The 23458-nt window shown below is 34.8% G+C and overlaps 1 protein-coding gene across 2 annotated transcripts in view; it reads left to right on the forward strand.

Annotated features, from left to right (window-relative positions):
* Positions 1 to 23458, forward strand: part of FBXL17 (F-box and leucine rich repeat protein 17) — a 449402-nt gene that overhangs the window by 23014 nt on the left and 402930 nt on the right. The window contains exon 4 of one of the 2 annotated variants that reach the window (XM_001380499.4): positions 3923 to 4054. The exons of the other annotated variant lie outside the window; for it this stretch is intronic. Within the exon in view, the coding sequence (XP_001380536.1) occupies positions 3923 to 4054 (132 nt within the window). The remainder of the gene's footprint in view (positions 1 to 3922; positions 4055 to 23458) is intronic. 2 annotated transcript variants of the gene reach the window in all.

Below are 23458 nucleotides of genomic sequence, written 5' to 3' on the forward strand. Positions count from 1 at the left end.
TCATTTCTATTCTTTTGAACTCATGATTTATTTCATTGGTAGTTATAAATCTTTAAAAGCTTTATTTTTAGGATGATCTCATCTAAACTGGCCTTATTATTCTCAGTTTGATCTGCAGTTAGGTTAGCATTGGCCGCAAACCTTTGTCTTGCTGTCTCTTGCCTTTTAGAGTATCATTTCAAGATTTCACCTCCTTTAGAATAGTAGTTGCTATGTTTTGGGTGATTTTTTTTTTGTCACTCCTCAATACTTGAACCCCTTTTTTGACTTCTTGGAATATATTGTCTTTGACCTATAATTGCTACATTTTGCCTGTTATGTTCCTGGTAGTTTGCATTTGGGGGTTTCTTTCTGGAGGCAACTATAGAATTCTTTTTATTTTTACCTTGCTCTCTTATTCTAAGAGCTCTGAGCAATTTTTGTGTATAATTTCTTGAAATGGGGTATTCACAGTTCTCTTTTGATTATAGTTTTTATTTTTTATTTTATTTTTTTAATTTGGATAAATTTATTTAATTAATATAGAATATTTTTCTATGGTTACAAGAGTCATGTTCTTTCCCTATCCTCCCCTAACTCCCTCCTGTAGCTAATGCACAATTCCACTGGGTTTTACATGTGTCATTGATCAAGACCGATTTCCTTATTATTGATATTTGCACTAGGGTGATCGTTTAGTCTGTATCCCCCATCATATCCCCATTGACCCATGTTGATCATAGTTTTTAGGTATTGGATAATTCTTAGGCCATTTCTCCTCATTTGCTTTTCAGGTCAGTTTTTTGGATATGTTCTACTTTAGTGTTTATTCTTTTTTCAGTCATTTGGTTTTATTTGACTATTTCTTATTATCTTATAAGTCATTTTCTGTTTGGCCTACTCCAATTTGGGGGGCATTCAGTTCATAAGTAGGGGTTTTTGTTATTTGTGTTGAAGGTGTTGATTTTCTTTGCCCTTCATTTATTTATTTACTTTTAGATTTTCCATTCTGTACCTCTTGTTCTTTTCTTCTGTGCACTTCTATAGTACTATAGCCAGGATATTATTATTTTTTTAATTATCTGAGGCTTTACCTGCACCTATTGTGGGATCACTGTTCACTTTGGGTTTACTTCCTGGGCTTTTCCCAAACCGAGATAATTTACATTTCCTCAGAGTGTCCTTGTTTTCCTTGACTTTCTCATCTCTTGCCTCCATCTGTTGACTGAGGGGTATATGCTCAGGTCAAACATGGCAAAAATGTGGTCAAAGCCTGTTTGGTCCCGAATCTAGTAGGGCAGACGAGGAGCATTCTTCGAAGGATTTTCCTGTTGTAGGCTCTGCCTTAGATCCTGCCCTCCCTGTCCCCATTGCTAAGCTCAGGGGCGGTGCCTCTGCTGGCTTCTCGCCATAGGCGTCACTTGGGCCTTTCTCTTGGAAGCTGTGTGTGGGCCAGTGATTACAGTCCACCCCATCTGCAGTGTTTGGAGGCTTCCCCTTGGACCAGGCTTGGGCTTTCTCTAGATTTGCAGTGCCGAAGTGCACTCGCTTCCTACAGCTCTTAGGTTTCTCTCCTGCTAGTCTCCTGTATGCTTGGTCTCAGAGAGCGCTTGAGCTCATTCTAAGGGGCGCCAAGCCCAGCCTGGGAGGTCCTGAAGCACAGAAGAGATGTTTTCCCTCATTTGGCTCTTGAAGCCCCAGACTTGGGCAAGCAAGGCCTTTGCATCTGAGCAGGCTGCGGTGCCGAAGACGCGTTCAAGCTTCCCGGGCTTGTTCTTTGCGCTCCCTGGGTGCCTCTTCTGTCCTGAGGTTCCTGCTGGATACTGGGGTTTCTTCTGTAGACTCCTGGAGTGGGAGAAGCTGGGAGTGGTTTCTTTCTAGCTCTTAGGAGAGTGACACGTTTCTACGCCCTGACAGACTGCTTGTGAGGACTCTGGGACCTCTGCGGCAGAGCCTCCTTCCGTTTTGTCCACTCATTGAATACCAACAAGTCAGCACTTTGACTCACGTCTCCACTGAAAGGTCTGCTCCCTGTCAGGCTTTTCGAGCCTCCGTTAGGTCTTGGTCCTAGTTCTGTCTGTTTATCGTGCTTTTCTTCACATTATTCTTGCTATGCCGGTTGCTCTTCCGGTTCTGCCCCCTTAGCATCAGTTCATAGGCATGGTTGATAGTGGACTGAAACAGATAAACCAGCAAGCATTTATGAAGCGCTCTGCTAAGTGCTGGGGATGGGAAGAAAAGAGCCAGACTTCATACCCTCAAGAAGTCTGCATTGTGATGGAGATATCGTGAACAGACACAATTCGTAAAGTCGATGGCAGGCGGCCTGTGCCAAGGCTCTTGTCTAGGGTGCTGTAAGGACGGCGAAGAGCACAAGATTGAGGGAAAGCCTGTAGGTAGGCAGGATGGCCACGGCAGAGGCCCGAAGACAGGAGAAGGGCCAGCAGGCTCTTCATAGTCATCTTTTCTGACGGCGAACTAATAGCCCCTTAAATTAGTACACTGTCCTGTTCTTCAGCTGCCCCATCGTTGATGGGCTGTGTCTTTGTTTCCAATACTTTACTGCCACAAAAATGCTGCTCTATGTTTGTGTATATGAAATCGGCTCCTTTGGTGAACTTGTTGGGATATACCTAGAAGCAGAGCATGTCAAAGTGTATGTGTGTACTTTATTGATTCTTGGGGAAATGTCAAAGTTTTCAAGAAAAGTTGGGCCAATTCACAACCCCATTAGTAGTGATATCCTCTTGTAATCCCTCTAACATTTACAGTTCTTGTCTTTTGTCATATTTTTACATAATCAGATTGTTTCCCTTAGGGTTCCTGACTTTTTATTCCTTCAACTGGAATTGTTAGTGTTTTGTCTAGTCAGTTGAAAGCCTGATTATATGGCCCAAGTTTTTACTTTTGCCATATAGATCTAATTTGCCCAGAGAGCTAACTGTTTGAAATCATAGATTATACTTCCTCCAATTGGCTGACCTTTTTCAACATATATTAGTAGCTAAGTAAAAGGATGAGTCCAGAGATAACTCAATACATATACACATGCCTTTTTTGAAGGTGGAATACTTGCATTTTCAAATGTGAAGAATGACCTGATCTTTAAAATTATTTTGGTAATAATAACCATGTTCACATTTATTATTTTTTCTAGAAATAAATAATTCCTTTCTAGCAAATATGATATATAAAATAAATATAATTCTTTTTAATGCTTAATTTGAGCATTGTTCTAAATTTGGAAAAAACCCAATCCTTATAATGTTTAATGTTTTTGTTCTTAATCATTACTCTTATGTCAATTGCTAGCTTGCAATTCTTGTGTGACAACATATAAATCTGCTTATGTTTGCTAACCAGCACAATATTCTAGGAAGTTTGTTCTAGTACATGTACAAAGTTCTGCTTAGAAATGATTGTGTTCTATTAGAAAGGGCTCTGGCCTCCTGATATTTTAATATCTTGTTGCTCATAGTTCTATCATCCCTCAACTGAATAAACTTTTTTCTCATCAAGCTTCAATGATATTGATGATTTAAAATTTTCCTATCTGCTCAGCTCCAAATTTGTTAGTTATAATTCATGTTGAGAACTTAGATGAAACAATGCAAAGACTGAACTCTCAAAAATTATTGGCACATAGGTGCTGCAAGGGTTAGAAAGGAATTGTGGGATAAAAGAATTGAAAAATGTTGCTTTCCATAATGGTAGAATATGAACTTTATCTTTTTTTTTAAAAAAAGAAATAATTGTTTTTCTAGCATTTTTAAGCTAAGGTAGAAAGCTGGTTATGTGCAAGAAATTATATGGAAATTATGATACATCTTCATTACTACTAGTCTATTTCCATCAAAAGCAACTGCCACAACAAAAAATCACCCACAAACAAAACCCCAAACCAAATGAACACACACATTCAACTAAATCTTTTTCTTTACAGCTGGGTTCAAAGTGCAAACAACTGAAAGATATTCATTTCGGCCAGTGTTACAAGATTTCAGATGAAGGAATGATTGTTATAGCTAAGGGCTGTCTGAAGTTGCAAAAAATTTACATGCAGGAAAACAAATTAGTAAGTATTCAAACTATGTGTATGATTGAAAACTATTTTTTATATTATAGTTTATAAACTTTTAACTATCTGCTTTCTATTCATAATACTGCTTATTTCATTTCTGTAATTGAAGGAAATATGTTTTAATTAAAATTAAGAATGTTTTCAAATATTTATGAAAATGATCACATAATCTAACAGGTGCTGATAATATGGTATTGGAACATTAAGAATATATTAGCATCTACTAAAAGATCATTTTGAAAGGTATCTTTAATTCCTCCAGGTAAGCTATGGTCAATTAAAAATATAAGCCCTGATGTCATTATTTCACAAATCTACTGATTATATGATTCACAAATATATTGTAGATTACTTGGCTCAACACTGAAAATTGTCTTGACAATGCTTAATTATTAAAACTTAAGAAAAATCTCGGAATGCTTGCTAAGGTACCAAAAATGATTTAATTATGTTGAATAAAAAAAAATTCATTGTAAAACATAGAAGAAGCAAATTATACTACTTAGCCTAACTTGTTTGATATTTATATTAGATTCTAGGCTAGTTAATATATTTTGTTTAAAAACCCTTACCTTCTGTCTTGGAATCCATACTGTGTTTTGGTTCCAAGGCATAAGAGTGGTAAGGGCTAGGCAATGGGGGTCAAGTGACGGCTGGGAAGTCTCTGAGGCCAGATTTGACTAGGACCTCCTGTCTCTAGGTTGAGTTCTCAATTCACTAAGCTACCCAGCTGCCCCCATAATTAATATTTTTTGGTGGGGAGAGAGGAGTATGGTGACAGAATGGAGATCAACAATATAAAAAATTGTCATTGTTACCCATTAGGTATTCTTAGCTTTAAAAAGTCAAGAGTAATATATTTGTTAGGAAAAATGCAAAATTCTAAACTAAATTCCTGAATTAAAGTAAGGTCATTTTTCACAGCTCTACATGAAAAATTCTAACTTTTAATCAGATATTTTGAATTATTAGAATAACTAACAGCTAAATGTAAATTTTTGAAACACTTGAGGGGAAAAAAACCCCAAGATTTGGTTTACAAAGTGTCATAAATGTTTTACTCCTCAGCTCTAGGTAAATTTTGAGTTTTGTCTTGCTCAAGATAATAGAGATTAAAATAATTCTTCCTTAATCTCACAGTATGCAATGTGGCAAGCACTTCCCCTCCTCCTGAAATGTGATAAGTAGACTACATGAGAATTCTTTTTGAGAAGTAAAAATTTAGCTTACTTTGATAATTTGGCTCTTGAGCATTTTGAGTATTTTGAAGCTGGTAAAGTTAAATTCTAAAGTTCCAAGTTCTCTTTTGAAGTGTTCTTTATCTTAATATGCTAATAGAATGTATATTCAAATATTTGATATTTTTTATTCTACCATTGACTACCACTATTAATTCTGCCATTATTAATTTTTTAAAAAGATTTTTTGTTTTAAATTGTTTACTTTATGAAATAGTAACAGTTTGCCTTTACTTTTCTATGTCAAATTGGTTTGATCCTCGGAGTTAAGATATTTTAAATGGATGCCATTTAAAAGTACTTAAGGAAAATGGTATTTGGAAAGGATGCCATTTACAGTTTGATATTCCTTCTTTTAAAACAATGAAAGTTGCTCTTTTCTAGTTTGCATAAATCAATATATGAAAATTCTTGAAAGTTACATTAGGGAATTTCATTATATTGTTTGGAAGTATATATTTTAAAAAATAAAAATGTTCAAAATTGTGATTTAAGACTAATAATCTTTATCTGATCATTTCATCTTTAGAATAAAACTGTATTTTCCATAGCTTTGCCTTTAGATGGCAGTATTGCCTTTGAATATTTCAGTAAAATAGCTTTTCTTTCCTTGTCATAACAATAGGAAAAAAAAGCTGAAGGACAGTTTTAAAGTATGTCTAAGTTAAACTTATCTTTATCCTTCACAAGATCTTATCTGTATTTTTGTTACATGAAGCATAATCAGCTGCAATGTAACAAGTTTCAATGTGTGTTTTTTACACAGTATATATTGTATGTCGGTCTAAAGATTTGTACTGATTAGAGTCATTGATTAAAACTAAGAGAAGCTTTTAATAGAGGGGAGGGAAGCCAAGCCTGTTTTATGTGATTGAAGTGGACACAGACAGAAAAATGATATAAAAATCTCAAGACAAAACACTGAATGAAGGAGTGAAGGAGAATTTGGATCTCTCTACTAGAAATACCACTGACTGAAAGATAACACTTATTTCTTGATAATTTTTGAAAGAGAAAGCATAGAGTAAATCTTAACATTTCCTATGAAACTATTATACTGAGCTACAGATTCTAGGAAAGAATTTTGAAAGATTATTCTGAAGTTTTAGTACATTACATACTTCTCTTACCTCAATAAGACTTTTCTTTGCAGTTTGTACTTTTCATAAAGATATATTTAATATTTGTTTAGTACTTGCTATATGGATATTTTGTGTTTTTAAATAATTTATAGTAGTTGTGTGGTAAAACCTCAATTTAGCCATGACTTTTAAGAAGGCAAATTTCATATCTGTACCTCATCTGAAATATAGTGATCTATAAGATTCCTTCCAATCCTAATTTACTGATTTTATTATTATTTGAAAAACAATTTAGGGTGTATTCTGCAGGCAGCACTGCACAATCTCTTTGTTTTATATGTAAATTTACTATCTTGCAAAATTTTAAGTTGTTAACAAAAATGTAATGTAAAGTTACAAAAAATATAAAGTTAAATTCTAAAGTTCAGAATACTCTCATTAGGAAAAAGTTATAAAAATAAAATTGAAGCAAGAAAGTTTTTTTGCTTAGTAAGTAATTCAGTTCATTGGACTACAGAGCATTCTGATTAATTGGTATCTTAATTCTGCTTATTTATTGTCTAACTTTTTGTGTTTATTTGAATAATTATGAAGACTTTTTGGAAATTAGGTATATTATGTGTATGTATATATGGGCATATCTAGTAACATCACATTTGATTAGATTTATTGAATTTTATTAAGTAGTTTGAGAGTTCTTATTTTGACCATTTAAAAACATTTTCTCCAGATTTTGAATTTCATACTTAAATTATTATTAAGTAGGTCAAACATAAAATTGGTAAAGATAACTGTCTTTGATGTTAACATACTTAAAACTGAGAAAGAATACCAGTGAATTTTTATTTCCTGTGTTATCAAGTGTACAGTATAATTACTTTTTTTGGATTAAAAATTGACCAAACTGAGTGAATATATCAGGCTTAACCTCAAATGAATCAATAGATGGATTTTAGAGAAAGTAAGATAAGAGAAATAAATATGATCTTTGGTGAGTGGGCTGTTTTTGGTAAAATAAAATTATATTCAATGCTACTTGGTGTAACTCATATTGATATAGCCCTTTAAGGTTTACAGAGTCATAGAATGAGAGGTCATCTGGTCCAACTCTCCCTTACTTTACAGATGAGGACGTGAGGCCCAGAAAGGTTAAGTCATAGTGATTTGCCCAGGGTCACACAGGTAAGAAGTGGAAGAGTTGGAATTAAACCCAAATCCTCTGACTCAAAAATATAGCCATCTTTTTACACCAAATGCTTCTTCCTTCATTGTCTGTAATTGTTCCAGAAAATTGTCACCATTTTATGAATGAAGAAACAAGCTCATAGAAACGGAGTTGCCTTTGGTCACATAATTGGGAAGGTTAAAAGTTTGATTTGAGTTTCTTTTTTGACTTAAAAAGAATTTTCTATACCATGTCACAGCTTATGTACAAAGAATTATTAGATAACTGTCTTAGTACCTTCTCATACTCTGTTCTGAAATACTCTTGGGATCATTTTATGTTAATAATCGTAAATTCTTTTATATGGCATGCTGCCATTTTCTACTCTGTTAATCAGAGCTAATTAAGCTTCTTTATCTCAGTAATTAAGAAAATGCAACACGGTAAAAATTAGTCTTAGGAGACAGTATCTTAAAATTCCACAAGATGGTGATGTTTCTTCTTAAATGTAAAACTAGTTCAGTGCCATGTCTTTCTTGGGCAAAAAGTCGACTTTCTGGTCTTTGAAAATTGATTCAGTTTTCACTTTGACTAATATTTATATTGTTTAGATAAGACACAATCAAGATGGGATTTAAGACTTCTTGTATGTCCAATGCTAAGATAGAATTTTAAAGTTCTTGTGTTACAAAAGCATATTATGGGGACAGTTAGGTGGCTCAGTGGATAGAGCACCAGGCCTGGAGTTGGGACGACCTGGGTTCAAATGTGTTCTCGGATACTTCCTAACTTTGTGACTTTGGGCAAGTCACTTAGCTTATCTAGACTTTATTGCTTTTCTAACAGACACAGCATTAATTTTAAGATAGAAGGTAATGGTTTAAAAAAAAAAAGGAGCACACTATGGCAAGTTATCTCTTTTGCTAATCAAAAGGAGAGGCTACCTACCAACATCATATTCTAAAAGTTGTAATCAGGCCACTCATGACTGCCATCTTGGTAAATTTTGCCACCTCTCCAGTGTCTGTAGAATTACCTTTTTGGGAGAGTCAGTGACTATTAGTAAATTAGTTTTTCTTTGCTGGGTGGAGTCAGCCACTGGTTAATCTTGTAAATTTTGGAAGCAGATGAGAGTATTTTTATTCTTCTTTCGTATTGTCTTTAAAGACAAGAATATTGGGAGATCACTTTAAAAGGTTGCTGAGTTTCCAGTATAGAAAAAAATTTTCCACTTTCCTTCTGATAGGATGTAATTTGTAATAAAAAACCTTAAGAAATTTTAACAGGAAATTAGTGAAACTATTTTTGAAAAGTCAAATATTCACATGTTGAAAGGGAAGAAGAAAGGCATTAAGCATTTATATAGTACCTACTATGTGCCAGGCACTGTGCTAAGTGCTTTGCTAATATATCATTTGATCTTCACAAGAATCCTAAAACTAGTTCTTTTATACTCATTTTATGGGTGAGGAAACTGAGATACAGAGAGGTTAATTGACTTGTCCAGGGTCACAAAGGCAGTAAGTATCTGAGGATCAGTTTGAAATCTGGTCTTCCTAATGCCAAGTCCAGTGTGCTGTCCACTGTACCATCTAGCTGTCACAGATATATGCACTACTTATTTGCATGGAATATTCTTTGATAAAAGTTGTAAGATTCCAAAACACCATTCTTTTTTTAAAAAAACAAATCCTTAGAATTAATACTAAATATTGAATTCAAGGCAGAAGAGGAGTAAGGGCTAGGCAACTGGAGTTAAATGATTTTCCCAGGATTACATAGCTAGGAAGTATCTAAGATTACATTTGAACCCAGAACCACTTGATTCTCAATTCATTGAGCCACTTAGCTGTCCCCAAAGTACTCTTTTTTTATGTATTTTACAATTCTCTGATGGCCTCTGTGAAGTTTTATTAAAAAATAACATGTTAATTGTTAAGAGTTCAGTTATTTGAAAATTGGTAATTCACATATGGTGTATTTAGTGACACAACAAAAACATTTTAGCTAATCATAATTTCTTGACTAGAATTTACTATATTTTAAAGCTAATTAGTATGAAGTATATATAGTGAAATATAAAGTAAACAAGAAATGACTTATAGAGCAGTCTCACTTTTTTTGTAACATGGATTATGTATTCATTAATTTTGTTGGTTTTTTAAATTAAAGCCTTGTTGGGGGGGGGGTGTTTAGCTCTGGTGGAACAACCTCAGAGAGGATCATAGAATGTTAGGAAAAAATGTTCAGGGCTGAACAGTTATTTTATTCTTATTTCTTAAGTCATGAAGCTTTTAAAAAATGTTTATTATGTTTTGGGCATTATACTAAGCCCTGGGGACAAAAATGGACAAAAACCAGTCCTTGCTTTCAAGGAGCTTTACATTCTTTAAAAAAATATTTCCCCCCAATTACATATCAATAAAATTTTTAATAATCGTTTTGTGACATCTTGCAATCTATCTTCTTCCCCTTGAGGCAGCAGGCAATCTATGTTTTACATGTACAATGTATATATGCAGTACATACATCCATGTCTGCCATGTTGTGAAAGAAGACATATTGCTTATATAAGAAAAAAAACTCGTGTGGAAAATAAAAGTGAAAAATGGAATACTTCAATCTGCATTCAGACACCATCATTTTCTTCTATGGCGGGACAGCATTTTCTGTCATGAGTTGTCTTGGCTGTTGTGTACAGCCTTCTGGTTCTGCTCACTTCGCTTTTCATTATGTCTTCCCGGGTTTTTTGTGATTGTCCTGTTTGTGATTTCTTGTGAAACAATAGTATTTAATCACAGTCATATACCACTGTTCCACCATTCCCAGTTAATTGATAAACATCCTTTTAGTTTCCAGTTCTTTGGAACACAAAAAGAATTGTTATAAATATCCTTGTACAAGCAGATTCCTTTCCTCTTTCTTTGATCTTTTAGGGGTACCTATTTAGTAGGCGTATTGATGGGTAAAAGGGAATATACAGTTTTATGGCCCTTTGGACAGGTTCTAAATTTCTCCAGAATGGCTGTTATCAGTTTACAGCTCCACCAACCACAGCATTTCAATTTTCCCAGATCCCCTCCAATATTTATCATTTTCCCTTTTTGTCATATTAGCCAATCTGATAGGTGTGAGGTGGTACTGCAAAATTGTTTTAATGTTATAAAAATAATATAACTGAGTGTACCTGATTAGAGAGCTAAACTTCCCTTTTAAATAGATTAATGGAGAGATTTAATGACTGATTCTCAAAAGCTTCTTTGCTACCGCAATCATTATGATTCAAGTATAGGGGGATCAGCTGTGATGCCTGAAGCATCTGGGTTCAAGTTCTGCCTCTGACACATTAGTGGTACGATCATGGCCAATTTAGTGCCCGGCACCTTTGTCAAAGTAGAGCTCCTGATCTGCATTGAAAGACAGAGATTCATTGAGAGTTTTCTGAATAGATGAAATCCTACGTCTGAAGTCCCTTCTTCCTTCTTTGCCCACCCCATGTAAACCAACTTTTAATAGGGCACCATTTAATTGATTCTATATTTTCTTAGCCTGCGTCCTGGTGAGTTTGAGAGGCAGTATTGTAACTTAAACTGGCCCTGGAATCAGAGTTTATAAGCAGAACTTGGAAGTCATTGAGTGTAAGTTCTTTAAGTTGTAACTGACGGAAAGTAAGTGACTAAGCTAACATTGTACAAGGAATTAGGGGACAATACTAGACAGAACAGGCGTTTCTGGAACAGTTCCTTAGAGTGCCTTGAGGCTCATTACAGCTAGAAGGGACCTTAGAGATCGCTTAGTACAGCTCTGATGTTTGAGAGTGTTCGAGAGATGAAGCCTTAGAAAATAGCAGACAGCAGAGCTAAGACTTAAGCCATAATCCTGACATGCAAAACGTTCATGCTGCTCTCTTTTCTATGCCTGTATCATTTTGCCTTGTGAATGGTGCTTTGCCTGCTCCTTTCTGGCTCTAGCATCCAATTCTTAAGTTTCTTAAAATAAAAATACAAGTGATGAAACACAAATTCTATGAGATTTCACATTAGGAAAACAAGTAAACAGGGTGTTTTTGAGCAATAAATGTTATAACATTTCATTATTTACAAAATTATAATATGATTTAAATCAGAAAGTTTAATGACTTGATTATGGTCACAGGGGTATTAAGCAGTGGAGCTGGAACTTGAATTCTGACTACAAATATGGTGTTCTTGCCTCTTTGTCATTTATTATTGTTGTTTAATTGTTTTTTCATTTGTGTCTAATTCTTTGTGATACCTTTTGGGCTTTTCTTAGCAAAGGTCCTGGAGTGGTTTGCCATTTGCTTCTCTAGCTCATTTTGTAGATGAAGAAACTGAGACAAAAGGGATTAAGTCAAGTGCCGGGAGTTATACAACTAGTGTCAGGGCTGGATTTTGTAAACCTTAAAATTTCTTAGACTTATGAATCTTGGAAATTTCCCCATTGGGAAATTTCATACTTGAAAAATTTCCTACTGATAGTAAGAACTCTATTGGAATGTGAAACCCCTTGGCATGGGAGGGTCCTTCTTCTCCTTACTTAAGACGACTTTAGGACAGAAACCTTTTGCTAAACAATGGAAAGGGCTTTGACCTATGCTTAAGCATAGAACAGGAAGTTCTTTGAGTCATGATTGATTTTAGAATTGATACAATAGAGATACTTGGAATGACAGAACCAGGTCTTGGAACTTACAATCTCCAACCTACTCAGAGTAACAGGATTTAGGAAGGGCTGCAGCAAAGATCAAGATTTAATTATTTGAGAATATGACCTTCAACAGACATGTGCAAAGGGAGGCAGACCTCTGGGCGGTCCTGGGTTAAGCTAGAGCCACCATTGGCACAGGAGAGACATCGACAGTGATTGGTAGATGTGAGAACTGAGGGGAGGGAACTTGGATGGTTTCCTTAAAGATAGGGGGGTCTGAGGACAGAGGGAGGAGGTTTTGCTCTGAGGGGTTTTGCTCTGAAGGAGTCTGAGAGAGGTCCTGGAGGGAGAGCTCCTGGAGAGGTCTGAGAGGAGGGCTTGCTCTGAAGGAGGCTGGAGGTGGAGGCCCCTGAGACTGTTTCTCCATTTTGGTCACGTGAGTGATAGGGACTGATCTCTTTTCTTTGTCTCAGTTATCTAAGGGCTTGGGCCTTTGGCGACCTTAAATTAATATATATTAGTCTTTTAAAGTGATTTCCATATCACAATTTAAACTCTGGTCCTGACTCCTGGGCCAGCACTTTATCCACTGCACCACCTAGCTGTCCTACCTCAATTGCATTCTGAATCTCTATCATAATTTATTACTATGCTTGGGCATTTAAAATAAAATTTATGCACAGACTCTAACATGATTTCATTTTTATTTGATAGTTGAAATAGACATTCTTTTTTTTTTAAATTTTCAATTTGAACATTATTTTATTTGGTCATTTTCAGACATTATTGCTTGTAAACAAAGATCATTTTCTTTTCCTCCCCCCCTCCCACCACCCCTCCTCTAGCCGACACGTGATTCCACTGGGTATCACATGTGTCCTTGATTCGAGCCCATTTCCATGTTGTTGGTATTTGCATTAGGGTGTTCATTTAGAGTCTCTCCTCAATCATGTCCCCTCAACCCCTGTAGTCAAGCAGTTACTTTTCTTCAGTGTTTGAAATAGACATTCTTATAGGCTTCTGCTGAATTAATTTTTTTATCTTATTTTTTTTCCTCCCTCAACTTAAAAAGAAACAAACCCTTATCTTCCATCTTAAAATCGAAGCTGTATATTAGTTCCAAGGTGGAAGAGTGGTAATGGCTAGGCAATGGGGGTTATGTGACCTGCCCAGGGTCACACACCTGGGAAGAAGCAGAGGCCAGATTTGATCCTTGAACTTTCTGGATCTAGCTCTCAATCTGCTAAGCCACCCAGCTGCTCCCTTTTTTCAAATATTTTGAGGAAATACTGTTCCAAAAAAGAAAAGAAGGAAAGAAATATGTATATGTAAACAAAAGACCAAAGCACTAGACAGATTAGTCTTAATGGTTACAGATTTTTGTACCCAAATACATTTTTTCATTTGTTGCTGTATTCATGTATCAAATCTGAAGCTTTGAAATAGTATTGCTTCAATTCTATTGAAGTTATTTTGAAACAAACATTTAAAACTCTTTTTACTTGATTAGTTGCAGTCATTTAAATGAGAAGAGAGAAACATTTAATTTAAAAAAAATCTCTCATAACCACCACTGTAGTAGCTATTTTCCTTCTCCACTGGGAAAGAAAGGATGGCAGAGGATATCTGGGAAACATCATTTGAATTAATAGATTGAGTGCAAGGATAGTCTGTCTTCTATGTCCCTTTGCCTCTCAAAGTACCTGACACACAGCTTGCACACAGTAGGTACCTAATGTTTGTTCAATGTGTACAGAAGTTTTATGAAGAGAAACATTACATCTTCCTCTTACTAGGAAAAAAATTTTTGTAGCCACAATGTTTTATTTTTTACAAAGTGAAACTGACTTTCAAAAACAATTTGAGCAATTCAAACAAGCTTTTGAGGAAATCATAAATATTTGAAGCAAATGATAATTTTCCTTATTTTTTGAAAGAAATGATTATACAACGATGAGGGGGAAAGCTCAGAGGAGGGCACTTTAAAAATGAGGTATTTTAGGGTGAAATTGATCAATGTCTGCTAAATTACTTCCGGAGTATAAACCAGAAGCCACACCTTTAATGTTTGTATTGCATTAAAGCCAAACTTTTGGAGTACTTTAAGAAGTATATATATTGTCAAGTGTAAAAAACTGTAAAAAATGGTGACTATGGAATTGCATAGATTTTTCATGCATTGACTTATGTGCTGTATTTATGTGTGTGTGTGTGTGTTTTTGTGGTTAAGTGTCAGTGGAGGCTACCAGTGATATAGATAATCTAAAATAGTAGATCATACAAAAATTACTGAGAAGTATCTTTGAAATGCATTATTTTCCAGGGGCAGCTGGATAGTTCAGTGGATTGAGAACCAGGCCTAGAGATGGGAGGTCCTAGGTTCGAATGTGACCTCAGCCACTTCCTAGCTTTGTGACCCTGGGCAAGTCACTTGACCCCCATTGCCTAGCCCTTACCACTCTTCTGCCTTGGAGCCAATACACAGCATTGACTCTAAGACAGAAGGTGAGGGTTTAAAAAAAAATGAAATGCATTATTTTCCAACAGGTTTTAACTTTCTTGGTTTTCTTGTTTTTGGTAGTATTTTCAAAAATAGGTTTTTATTGATATTTTTTGTTTTTATGTAACTTGTATTTTTCCTCATCTCCTCACCAGGTCCTACCATTTCCCTTCTCTACCCCCTGAAAGCCAGGTCTTGTTTTTTTTTTTTAATAAAGAGGGAGAAATGGAGGAAAATCAACAAAACTATATAACACATTGGAAAAAGTGATGTGATATACAACATTTTGTATCTCTGCAAAGGAGTAGGGGTAGATGTCTCCTCATTGTTGCTAATAATTTTTACAACATTCAATTTTGATATTTTTTTATCATGGTTCTTTACATTTACATTTGTAGTCATTGTATAATATTATTATCCTGACTCTGTTTACAGGCATACTTTGATTTATTGAGCTTCATAGATATTGCATTTTTTTACTAATGGAAGGTTGTGGCAGCCTCGTGTTGAGAATGTTAGTATGTGTTCACATTGCAGCTTTGTGTCACATTTTGGTAATTCTCATGGTATTTCAAGCTTTTCCATTATTATTATTTGTATTTATGGTGGTATGAGATGATGAACATAATAAATGTGTGTTCCACTGACTAGCTGTTCCCCTGACTCTCTCCGTCTCCTTAGGCCTCCCTATTCCCTGAGAGAGCAATAGTGGCATTAGTTCAGTTAACTCTACAATGGTCATTTTAGTATTCAAGTGAAAGGAAGAATCGATAGATGCAGCGCACTTCATCGTTTTATTTTAAGAAGTTCTTATAGTCACCCCAACCTCCAGCAACCACCAGCATCGTCAGGCAGCAGCCATCACTATCCAGGCAAGACCCTCTGTCAGCAAAAGATTATGACTTGCTGAAGGCTCAGATGATGATTAGTGTTTTTTAGCAATAAAGTATTTTTTAATTGAGTTATGTACATGGTTTTTAAAAGACAATACTATTCCACACTAATTTGATTACATTATAGTATAAATGTAACTTCTGTATGTATAAATATGGTTTGGGAAACCAAAAAATTCATATGATTAGCTTTATTGTGATAGCCACTTTATTGCAGTGGTTTGGAACCAAACCTACAAATCTGTTAGGTATACCTATATTTTACTTTGTGTCAGCTCATCTAATATTTCTCTGTATTCTTCAGGCTTGCCATTTTTTACAGTATAGTAATATTCCATTTTATTTTTATATCTTCCCTTCACATATATGCAACATTCACTATACTTTTTTTGAAACCTCTCTAGTTAATGGTTATGGACTTTGTTTCTAGTTCTGTAAAAAAGTACTGCTATAAATGTTTTTGATGTGCATGTTACCTTTCTTTTTGTCAGCGACCCAAAGGATCTCTCACTCACAAATTTCATCACTTTATTTACATAATTCCAAATTGCTTTTCAGAATAATAATTGTACTCTTGTACGCAAAACACATTAGTGGGTCCGTTTTTCCACAACACATCCAAATTATTATATGATGTTATATGTTATTCTACCTTTATTCCTTCAATTTTTCATTATTTCATTTGGAATTCTAGATCTTTCGTTCCAAATGAATTTTGCCATTGTTTTGTCTGTCACCATAAAATATCCATTTGGTGGTTTGATTAGTATAGCACAAAATATGTAAATCAACTCTGGTAGTTTTGTCATATTTATTTTGTTGGCATGGCCCAACCATAAGTACTACATATTCTTTTAGCTTTTTAGGTTGCCCTTTGTTTCTTTAAGGACCATTTGGTAATTTAGTCTATAGATATTGACTGTGCTTTGGTAAATTGACTCCCAGATACTTTATGCAGTTTGTAGTTATTTTGAATAGTTCTTCCTTTTCTGTTATTGTCTTTTGACTTCTGTTGTTATGTAAAAAATACTGTTGTTTCTGGATTCATTTTATAGTTTGCAACTTGGCTGAAGCTTTTAGTTGTCTCAATTGGTTTCTTTTCTGACTCCTTTAGAATTTTTTGACAAAGCGTCATGTTACCAACAACCAGAATTTTTGCTAAGTTTGCCTGTCATATTAGCATTCCTAGAACTATATCAAATAATGGGGAGAGGGGACAGCCTTATTTTATTGTCATATTTATTGGGAAAGTTTCTCATGTATTCTTATTCTTATTGCATAATTAGTTTATTTTTTTAAAATCATATTAAATAAGTCATCCATGTCTATACTTTGTAGAGGGTTTTGTTTTTTTTAAGCATAAATGAATGTTACATTTATCAAGGTTTAGGTAAAACATTTTGCCTTACTTTGCTGTAGAACATCTAGGCAGCTTTGTGGATTAAGCTTTGAATTATAAAGCCAAAAAGATATGAGTTCAAATTCTACTTCAGAAATTCACTAGCATCATATAATTTTAAGACAAAATTTTATTCTTCCTATAATTTTTAAAGCAAAATATAAAATAAAAGAATTATGAATATTTTATGTAGGATATGCCTTAAGAATTAAAAGTTGTTATCAAGCAAGAGATCATCTGCTTATTATTACCTTCAAGACTTCATAGCAAGTTTATTTTATAAATTTTGTTGAATATATAAATGAAATAAATTACAAATTGGAAAGGTATTTAATATAATAGCATAATAAAATAATTTAATTTTGTGTTGGATTTTTATTGAAAAAAGGTTTAGAATATTTGACTTGGCAGACAATTGCTTTACATCTGATTTTACTTTAATTTTTCTGTATTTTTATTTAAAATGATAGCTAATAATAATAGCTAACATTTATATAATCCTATGTTCCTGACATTTTGCTAGCCTCTTTATAATTATTATTCCAGTTAATTCTCAGGACAACCCTGGGAGATATGTACTATTATTATACCAATTTTATTGCTGAGGAAACTCAGAAAAAACAGATGAAATGATTTGTCCAGGGTCATAAAGCTAGTAAGTGCTTGAGGTCAATTTTGAACTTAGTTCTTCCTAACTCAAGGCACAGTGCTCTGTCCCTTGATGGACACTGTTACAGACAAAAGAGTGATTGCCTTAAACTGTGACCGCGAAAATGGCCAAACTGTAAGGTTTTGGTCACACTGGTAAAGATAATTTTTTGTGTCTTGATTTTATATTAAAAATAACGTGGTCGCCATGGGAAAAATTCCCAAATATTAAATACCCAAGTCAGCTGGGTTTTGTGGAGATTATAATTAATGCAAATAAGGAATTAGGGAAAGGGAGAGGGAGAGTAAGAGGAAATAATGGGAAAGGGGCCTAGGCCATATGCCTAGGCCTGAGCTTTAAGAGAGACCAGTCAGTCTTATCAATTCACCACAAGATCCTTCCAAGCAAAACTCTAGTGTTCAGAGAGACCCTCCAGTTTAGCTCCTGAGCTCCACTTCAGCTTCCAATGCTGAATTCCCTCCTTTCAGAGGCCTTCTGACCGCCTTTTAAAGAGAATTTTCTCCTATGTCACCTTCCCTAAGTTTTCACAGCTACCATTCACACACAGTAGACGTTTTCCAAAGGATAGACCATTCTTAATTCACACCTGAGTAGACTAAAACTTTTGAGTAATTCACACCTGAGCAGACTAATCTTGTCCTTTGCAAGTTGCCTGATTAATTTGATCTTCATAGGTACTTAGCACCCTTTGTATTAGATCTAAAAATAGACCTAGCTTCAGGGTTCTTGCTTCACTTTAAGTATGGATTGAGTACTTTTCATTGTTCAGTAAGGAGTTTACAACTTTATCTTCCCCTAAAGTATGCCTAAATATGGGTGGAGTAATGCTAGAGTTCCCACCTTCCTGACCAAAGTCCCTTCATTGTTTAAAATGGGGAATGGTCCTAACCAAATGTTCTAAGGTAGAGTCTGAGAATTTTTAAGACTCACAAATCTGAGAAATTTTAAGATTCACAACACCAAGCTTCTCCAACAAGAATAAAATGAAAATGCGTATTCATACCAATAAGTGGTAGAATATGGTAGGGGAATTTTACAAGCTCTGTTGGTGAGAGATGGAAATTTATTTTGAAACTTTTAGCAATCTGACCAGTCAACAAAAATGAAAAAGCTAGTTATGCTATTAAAATTTTTACTCTTGGCTAATGATGTGCTTTATACTAGTTAGTATAAATGTATTTAATGTTCAGTTGCATATGCTGCTTCATTTAAGGAAAGAATCCCTTTGTATGTGACTCTATTCTCTTTTATCATAATCTCTAATGAACAACTGACCAGTGTTGCCAGCCAGTTTATTTGAAAATCTGCCAGGTAGAAGAATAGTAACCTAAGTAGAGGCTAAATTTATTTCTCAAAATAACTGTAATACTGTAATGAAAGGCATTACAAAGCTTGTTTCCACAGAATGTTTATAGTGTTCCCAATGGTTTCAGGATGGCTTGTAAAGAGCATGTCGAGTAATCAGGTTTTCAAACTGCTTGACATTTGGGGTGCAAGAACACGCTTGTAATGTCTTGATCGCATCCTTAGGTAACGAGATGGGATTGTTGGGTAATCGGAGAACTAGGGAACGACTCTGGTGTTGTGAATCCGAATGAGGATACGCATGCACGTTTGATTGTGCTCTGAGGATTGGCTTGCTCTTGAATGTAGGTCTCTTTACAGTTTAGACATAGTTTGGTGGCGCTGAGAAACAAGAAGACGCGACATTTAATCAGGATTGGTCAGGGTTTGGTGTAACAAATAGACGAACACCAGAACGGTTGTGTGGCTGATCATGAAGAGAACTGCAGAAACAAACTTGTAATGCTCTCAACCGACACGACCTTGTTTTCACAGAGGACGCATATGTTGACCCCAAAGTGTCGTCCTGCTGTGCTTTTCTGTCGTGGAATGGTTCGCCCCTCCTTAGGCAGTCTTGTGGTCTGTTCCATATCGGTGCTGGACACTGTGGCCACCCATTTAACATTAGCCCTTCTGCAACTTAGTGCTCCCACCCTCCAGCAGTGTCATGTGCACAAAAGCCTTTTTATGGTTGTATAGAACGGGAAAGGGACCGCTAAGTCGTGCAGTGGATAGTCATGGGGCCTGGAGGCAGGAATACCTGAATTCAAATCCAGCCTCATGACAGTTATTAGCTTTGTGACTGGGCAAATGACTTAACAGCAAAAGAACTAAAAACAAAGTAGATGTCATTGAGAATAGATAGTTTAAGTAAATTATGGTACATGCATAGAGTATTGCTAAGCCTGAAGATGAACAATACATGCAATGAATACAATAGAAATGAAGGAAATGAAAGTTAATTATCATTACATAATTATTCATCCTAATAATCAAACTTGGCCTGTGAGAAGATTTGAGAAAATGAATTCTTTTATTGCAGAGGTAGGAGGCTATGAGTGGGGAACAGTGGTGTGGGACTCGAACAGAAGATTCTTCTGGGCTGCATATTGACTTAGAAAACCACAAATTAACATTATGTTTGTTACATATTTATTTTGTTAAACACTATCCAGTCTCATTCTAATCTGATTTAGGCCAAAGGAGTTCAATACCTCTGATTTAGAATATTACATATGCTAGTAAGCAAGATCTATGCATTGGTTGGTTTTGCTAACTGCCTTTGCCCTTTCTATTTTTATTCCTTGATACAAGGTATATTTCACAGAATGGGAGCGGGAGGGATGTGCTTGGAAATGTATGTGATGTTAAAACAAATGATCTTAACTAAACAAAACCCCCCAGAAGTACAGCTTGTCTGTTGTAGAGGATGAGGTGGAGAAATTCTGCCAAGAATTCAGTAAGACCTTTTAAATTGAATCATTGTGTAATTTGGGGCACCATGACTTAAAGTGCAAAGGGCAGCGGCAAACGTATTGGAAAATGTGAAACAAAATTGGGAAATGAGGTCACATTAGACCCCAACTCTGCATCGTACCCAGATCTTAACCATAATGCCCAAATATCCTGAGTACTTTCTTCAAGAAAAGAATTGAAATTAAGCAGACCTGGCAAGCACTGGATAGTCAACGACGAAGTTCTTTTAAAATAGGAAGTGACTCAATATGGACGTAGGAGTTATTCCTAAATAAGCTAACTATATAAAGTCAGATGATTGACAGGTTATGGCAAACATTAAAATTAGAATATAGCTCGAAGAAAGTGAGGAAAAATGTGGTCTTCAACTGAAATAAATTCTAACCTATGCAAACATTATTGATGCTGAAGAATGGAATATGGATGGAAGAAAGGGTATTGACATAATCATTTAATGCAGAAATTTGCTGACATATTCATATTCAAAATTAATTGCTGTAGATGCCAAGAAAGCTTCAACATAATTTAGTCAGCAAATGACTGAATTAACAAATGACCAGAGACTGCAGCCAAAGGCCATGCTAGTTTAGAATAGTTTAGTTTGTAAAAAAATTTTTAAAGTTTTTAGATTTTCTTTTTCTCATATCATCATAGTTATGTCTAGTATCTTTCTCCTTACCCCTTCTCTGAGATTCATCCCATATGACATATGGGATTTTTTTTGGACAAGAAAGGAAATGAGGATAACTGACCTTTACATTGGAAAAATCTGAAAACTCATGCAGTGTGTTACACTGTGGACATCCTCTCTCCAGGGAGGAGGGAGGTTGGAAGTGTGTTCTCGTGTCTCTTGTTACATTTACTTTTAATTTTTTGTGTGTGTTTATTTTCCATTTACGTTATTGTAGCTATTGTGTATATTGTTTCCTTGGCTCTGATAATGTCATTCTGTATCAGCTCATATGTATCTTTCCGTTCATCATTTCTTATAACACTGTAATCATTTGTTACATTTGTGTATCACAGTTCAGTTATTCCCCAATGATGACATTGACTTTGTTTCTAGTTCTTGTTGTTTATTTATTTCAGTCATATTTAAACCTAAGTGGCCCCGTTTTGGGTTTTCTTGGCAAAGATACTGGAGCAATTTGCTATTTCCTTTTTCAGTTTGTTTTACAAATGAGGGAACTGAGGCAAATAGTTGTCTAGAGTCCCACAGCTATTACATGTCTCAATGAAGGTGGATCCTGATTCTAGACTTGGCACTCTATCCACTGTACTGTGTAGCTGTCCTTCTAGTATTTACTATCATGAAAAGTGCTGCCATAAATAATTTGGAATATGGGGGGGCTGTATTTTTATCAGTGACTTCCTTTAGGGGGCCCAGTAACAGTCCTTGGTATGGAGATTTTAATCATTCTATTTGTATAATTCCAAATTGCTTTCCAAAATTGTTGTACCATTTTATAGCTCTACCAATAATTTATTAGTGTGCTTATAGTTCCATAACCCTTCCAAAATTGATGGTTGCTGTTTTTCTTTTATCATTTTTTCAAATTTGCAAGGTGTGAGGTAAAACCTCAGAGTTGTTTTGATTTGCATTTGTATTACTAGTTATTTGGAGCATTTTTTCATGGGGTGTGACTATGTTGCAGTTCTTTTGGAAACTATTTTGACCATTTAGCTTTTGGGGAATTTGTTGTTGATTTATTTTGGATACTAAAACCTTATCTGAGAATTTTTTGATAGAGACTCCCCCCCCCCCATTTGACCAATTTTCTGCTTATCCTAGATGCATTAATGATAATGCAAAATTTCAGTTTCATATAATCAAAATTATTTATTTCATTTTTGAAATTACTTTTATCACTTATTTGGGTAAGAATACATCCCCTCCCCATATCTGAGTGTCAGATGATATATTTCTCTTGTAAGTTTTTTATAGTATGATCTTTTAACATTAAGGTTGTTACGTACATTTAGAATGTATATGATATAAAGTGCTGGCCTCAGCCTAATTTCTGTTGTATTGCTTTTCAGATTTCATGGCATTTAAAAATAAAAAAACTAAAGAAGTGTCATAGTTAGTTTGTTTTCCACTTTATCAAACAGTAGATTATTGAGTTCCATTGTTTCTGAATCTCCCTTGTTTCAACTGTTTCATTGACCTTTATCTTTAGCCGAGATGAGATAGTTTTGCTGACTGTTGTTTTATGATCTGAGGTCTAGAAGTGCTATTCCTCCTTTTTTTTTTATCATTTCTCTTGATATTCTAGGTTTTTTGTTTTCCCAAATGAATTTCATTACTTTACCAAGTTCTAGGAAGTTTCTCTTGGTTAATTTGATTGATATAGCATTAAAAGTGTGAATTAATTTGGGTATTATTGTATTAGCGTGGTCTAGCCTTGAGCACTTGAATGTTACTTCTACTTTATTTAAGGAGAAATTTATACATATACACATTATACAAAAGAATATATACAATTCTTTTGTGTATTTTGAGAGATTGATCCTTAGAATTTCTCTTTGTGTTATTGTTGTGTTTTATTATTACGTAGAAATGCTTTTGGTTTTTGAGGATTTATTTTGTAGTCTGCAACTTTGCTAAAGCTATTGTCTCACTATTTTTCCAGATTTCTTAAGATATTCCAAGTAAACCATCATATCATTAACAAACAGAAATAGTTTAATCTTCTCTTTATTAAAAATGTTTTTCCTCTCATCTTAATGCTATTGTCATGTCCAGAATTAGTGGACATCATTGCTTCACTACTATTTATTTGAAAAGCTTGTAAGTGCATTTCCATTGCATATGATACTTGCTTTTGGTTTTAGATAGATGATTTGTAGGATATTAAGAAAAGGTCCCCTTGTGGTTTCAGTTTATTAGGGTTTTTAGCATAAAAGAATATTGTATTTTGTCAAATTTTTTTGTATTTATTGAGATGATTATGTAGTTTTGA

This window comes from Monodelphis domestica, chromosome 3 (assembly GCF_027887165.1).
Source record: "Monodelphis domestica isolate mMonDom1 chromosome 3, mMonDom1.pri, whole genome shotgun sequence".
Taxonomy (NCBI): Eukaryota; Metazoa; Chordata; class Mammalia; order Didelphimorphia; family Didelphidae; genus Monodelphis; species Monodelphis domestica.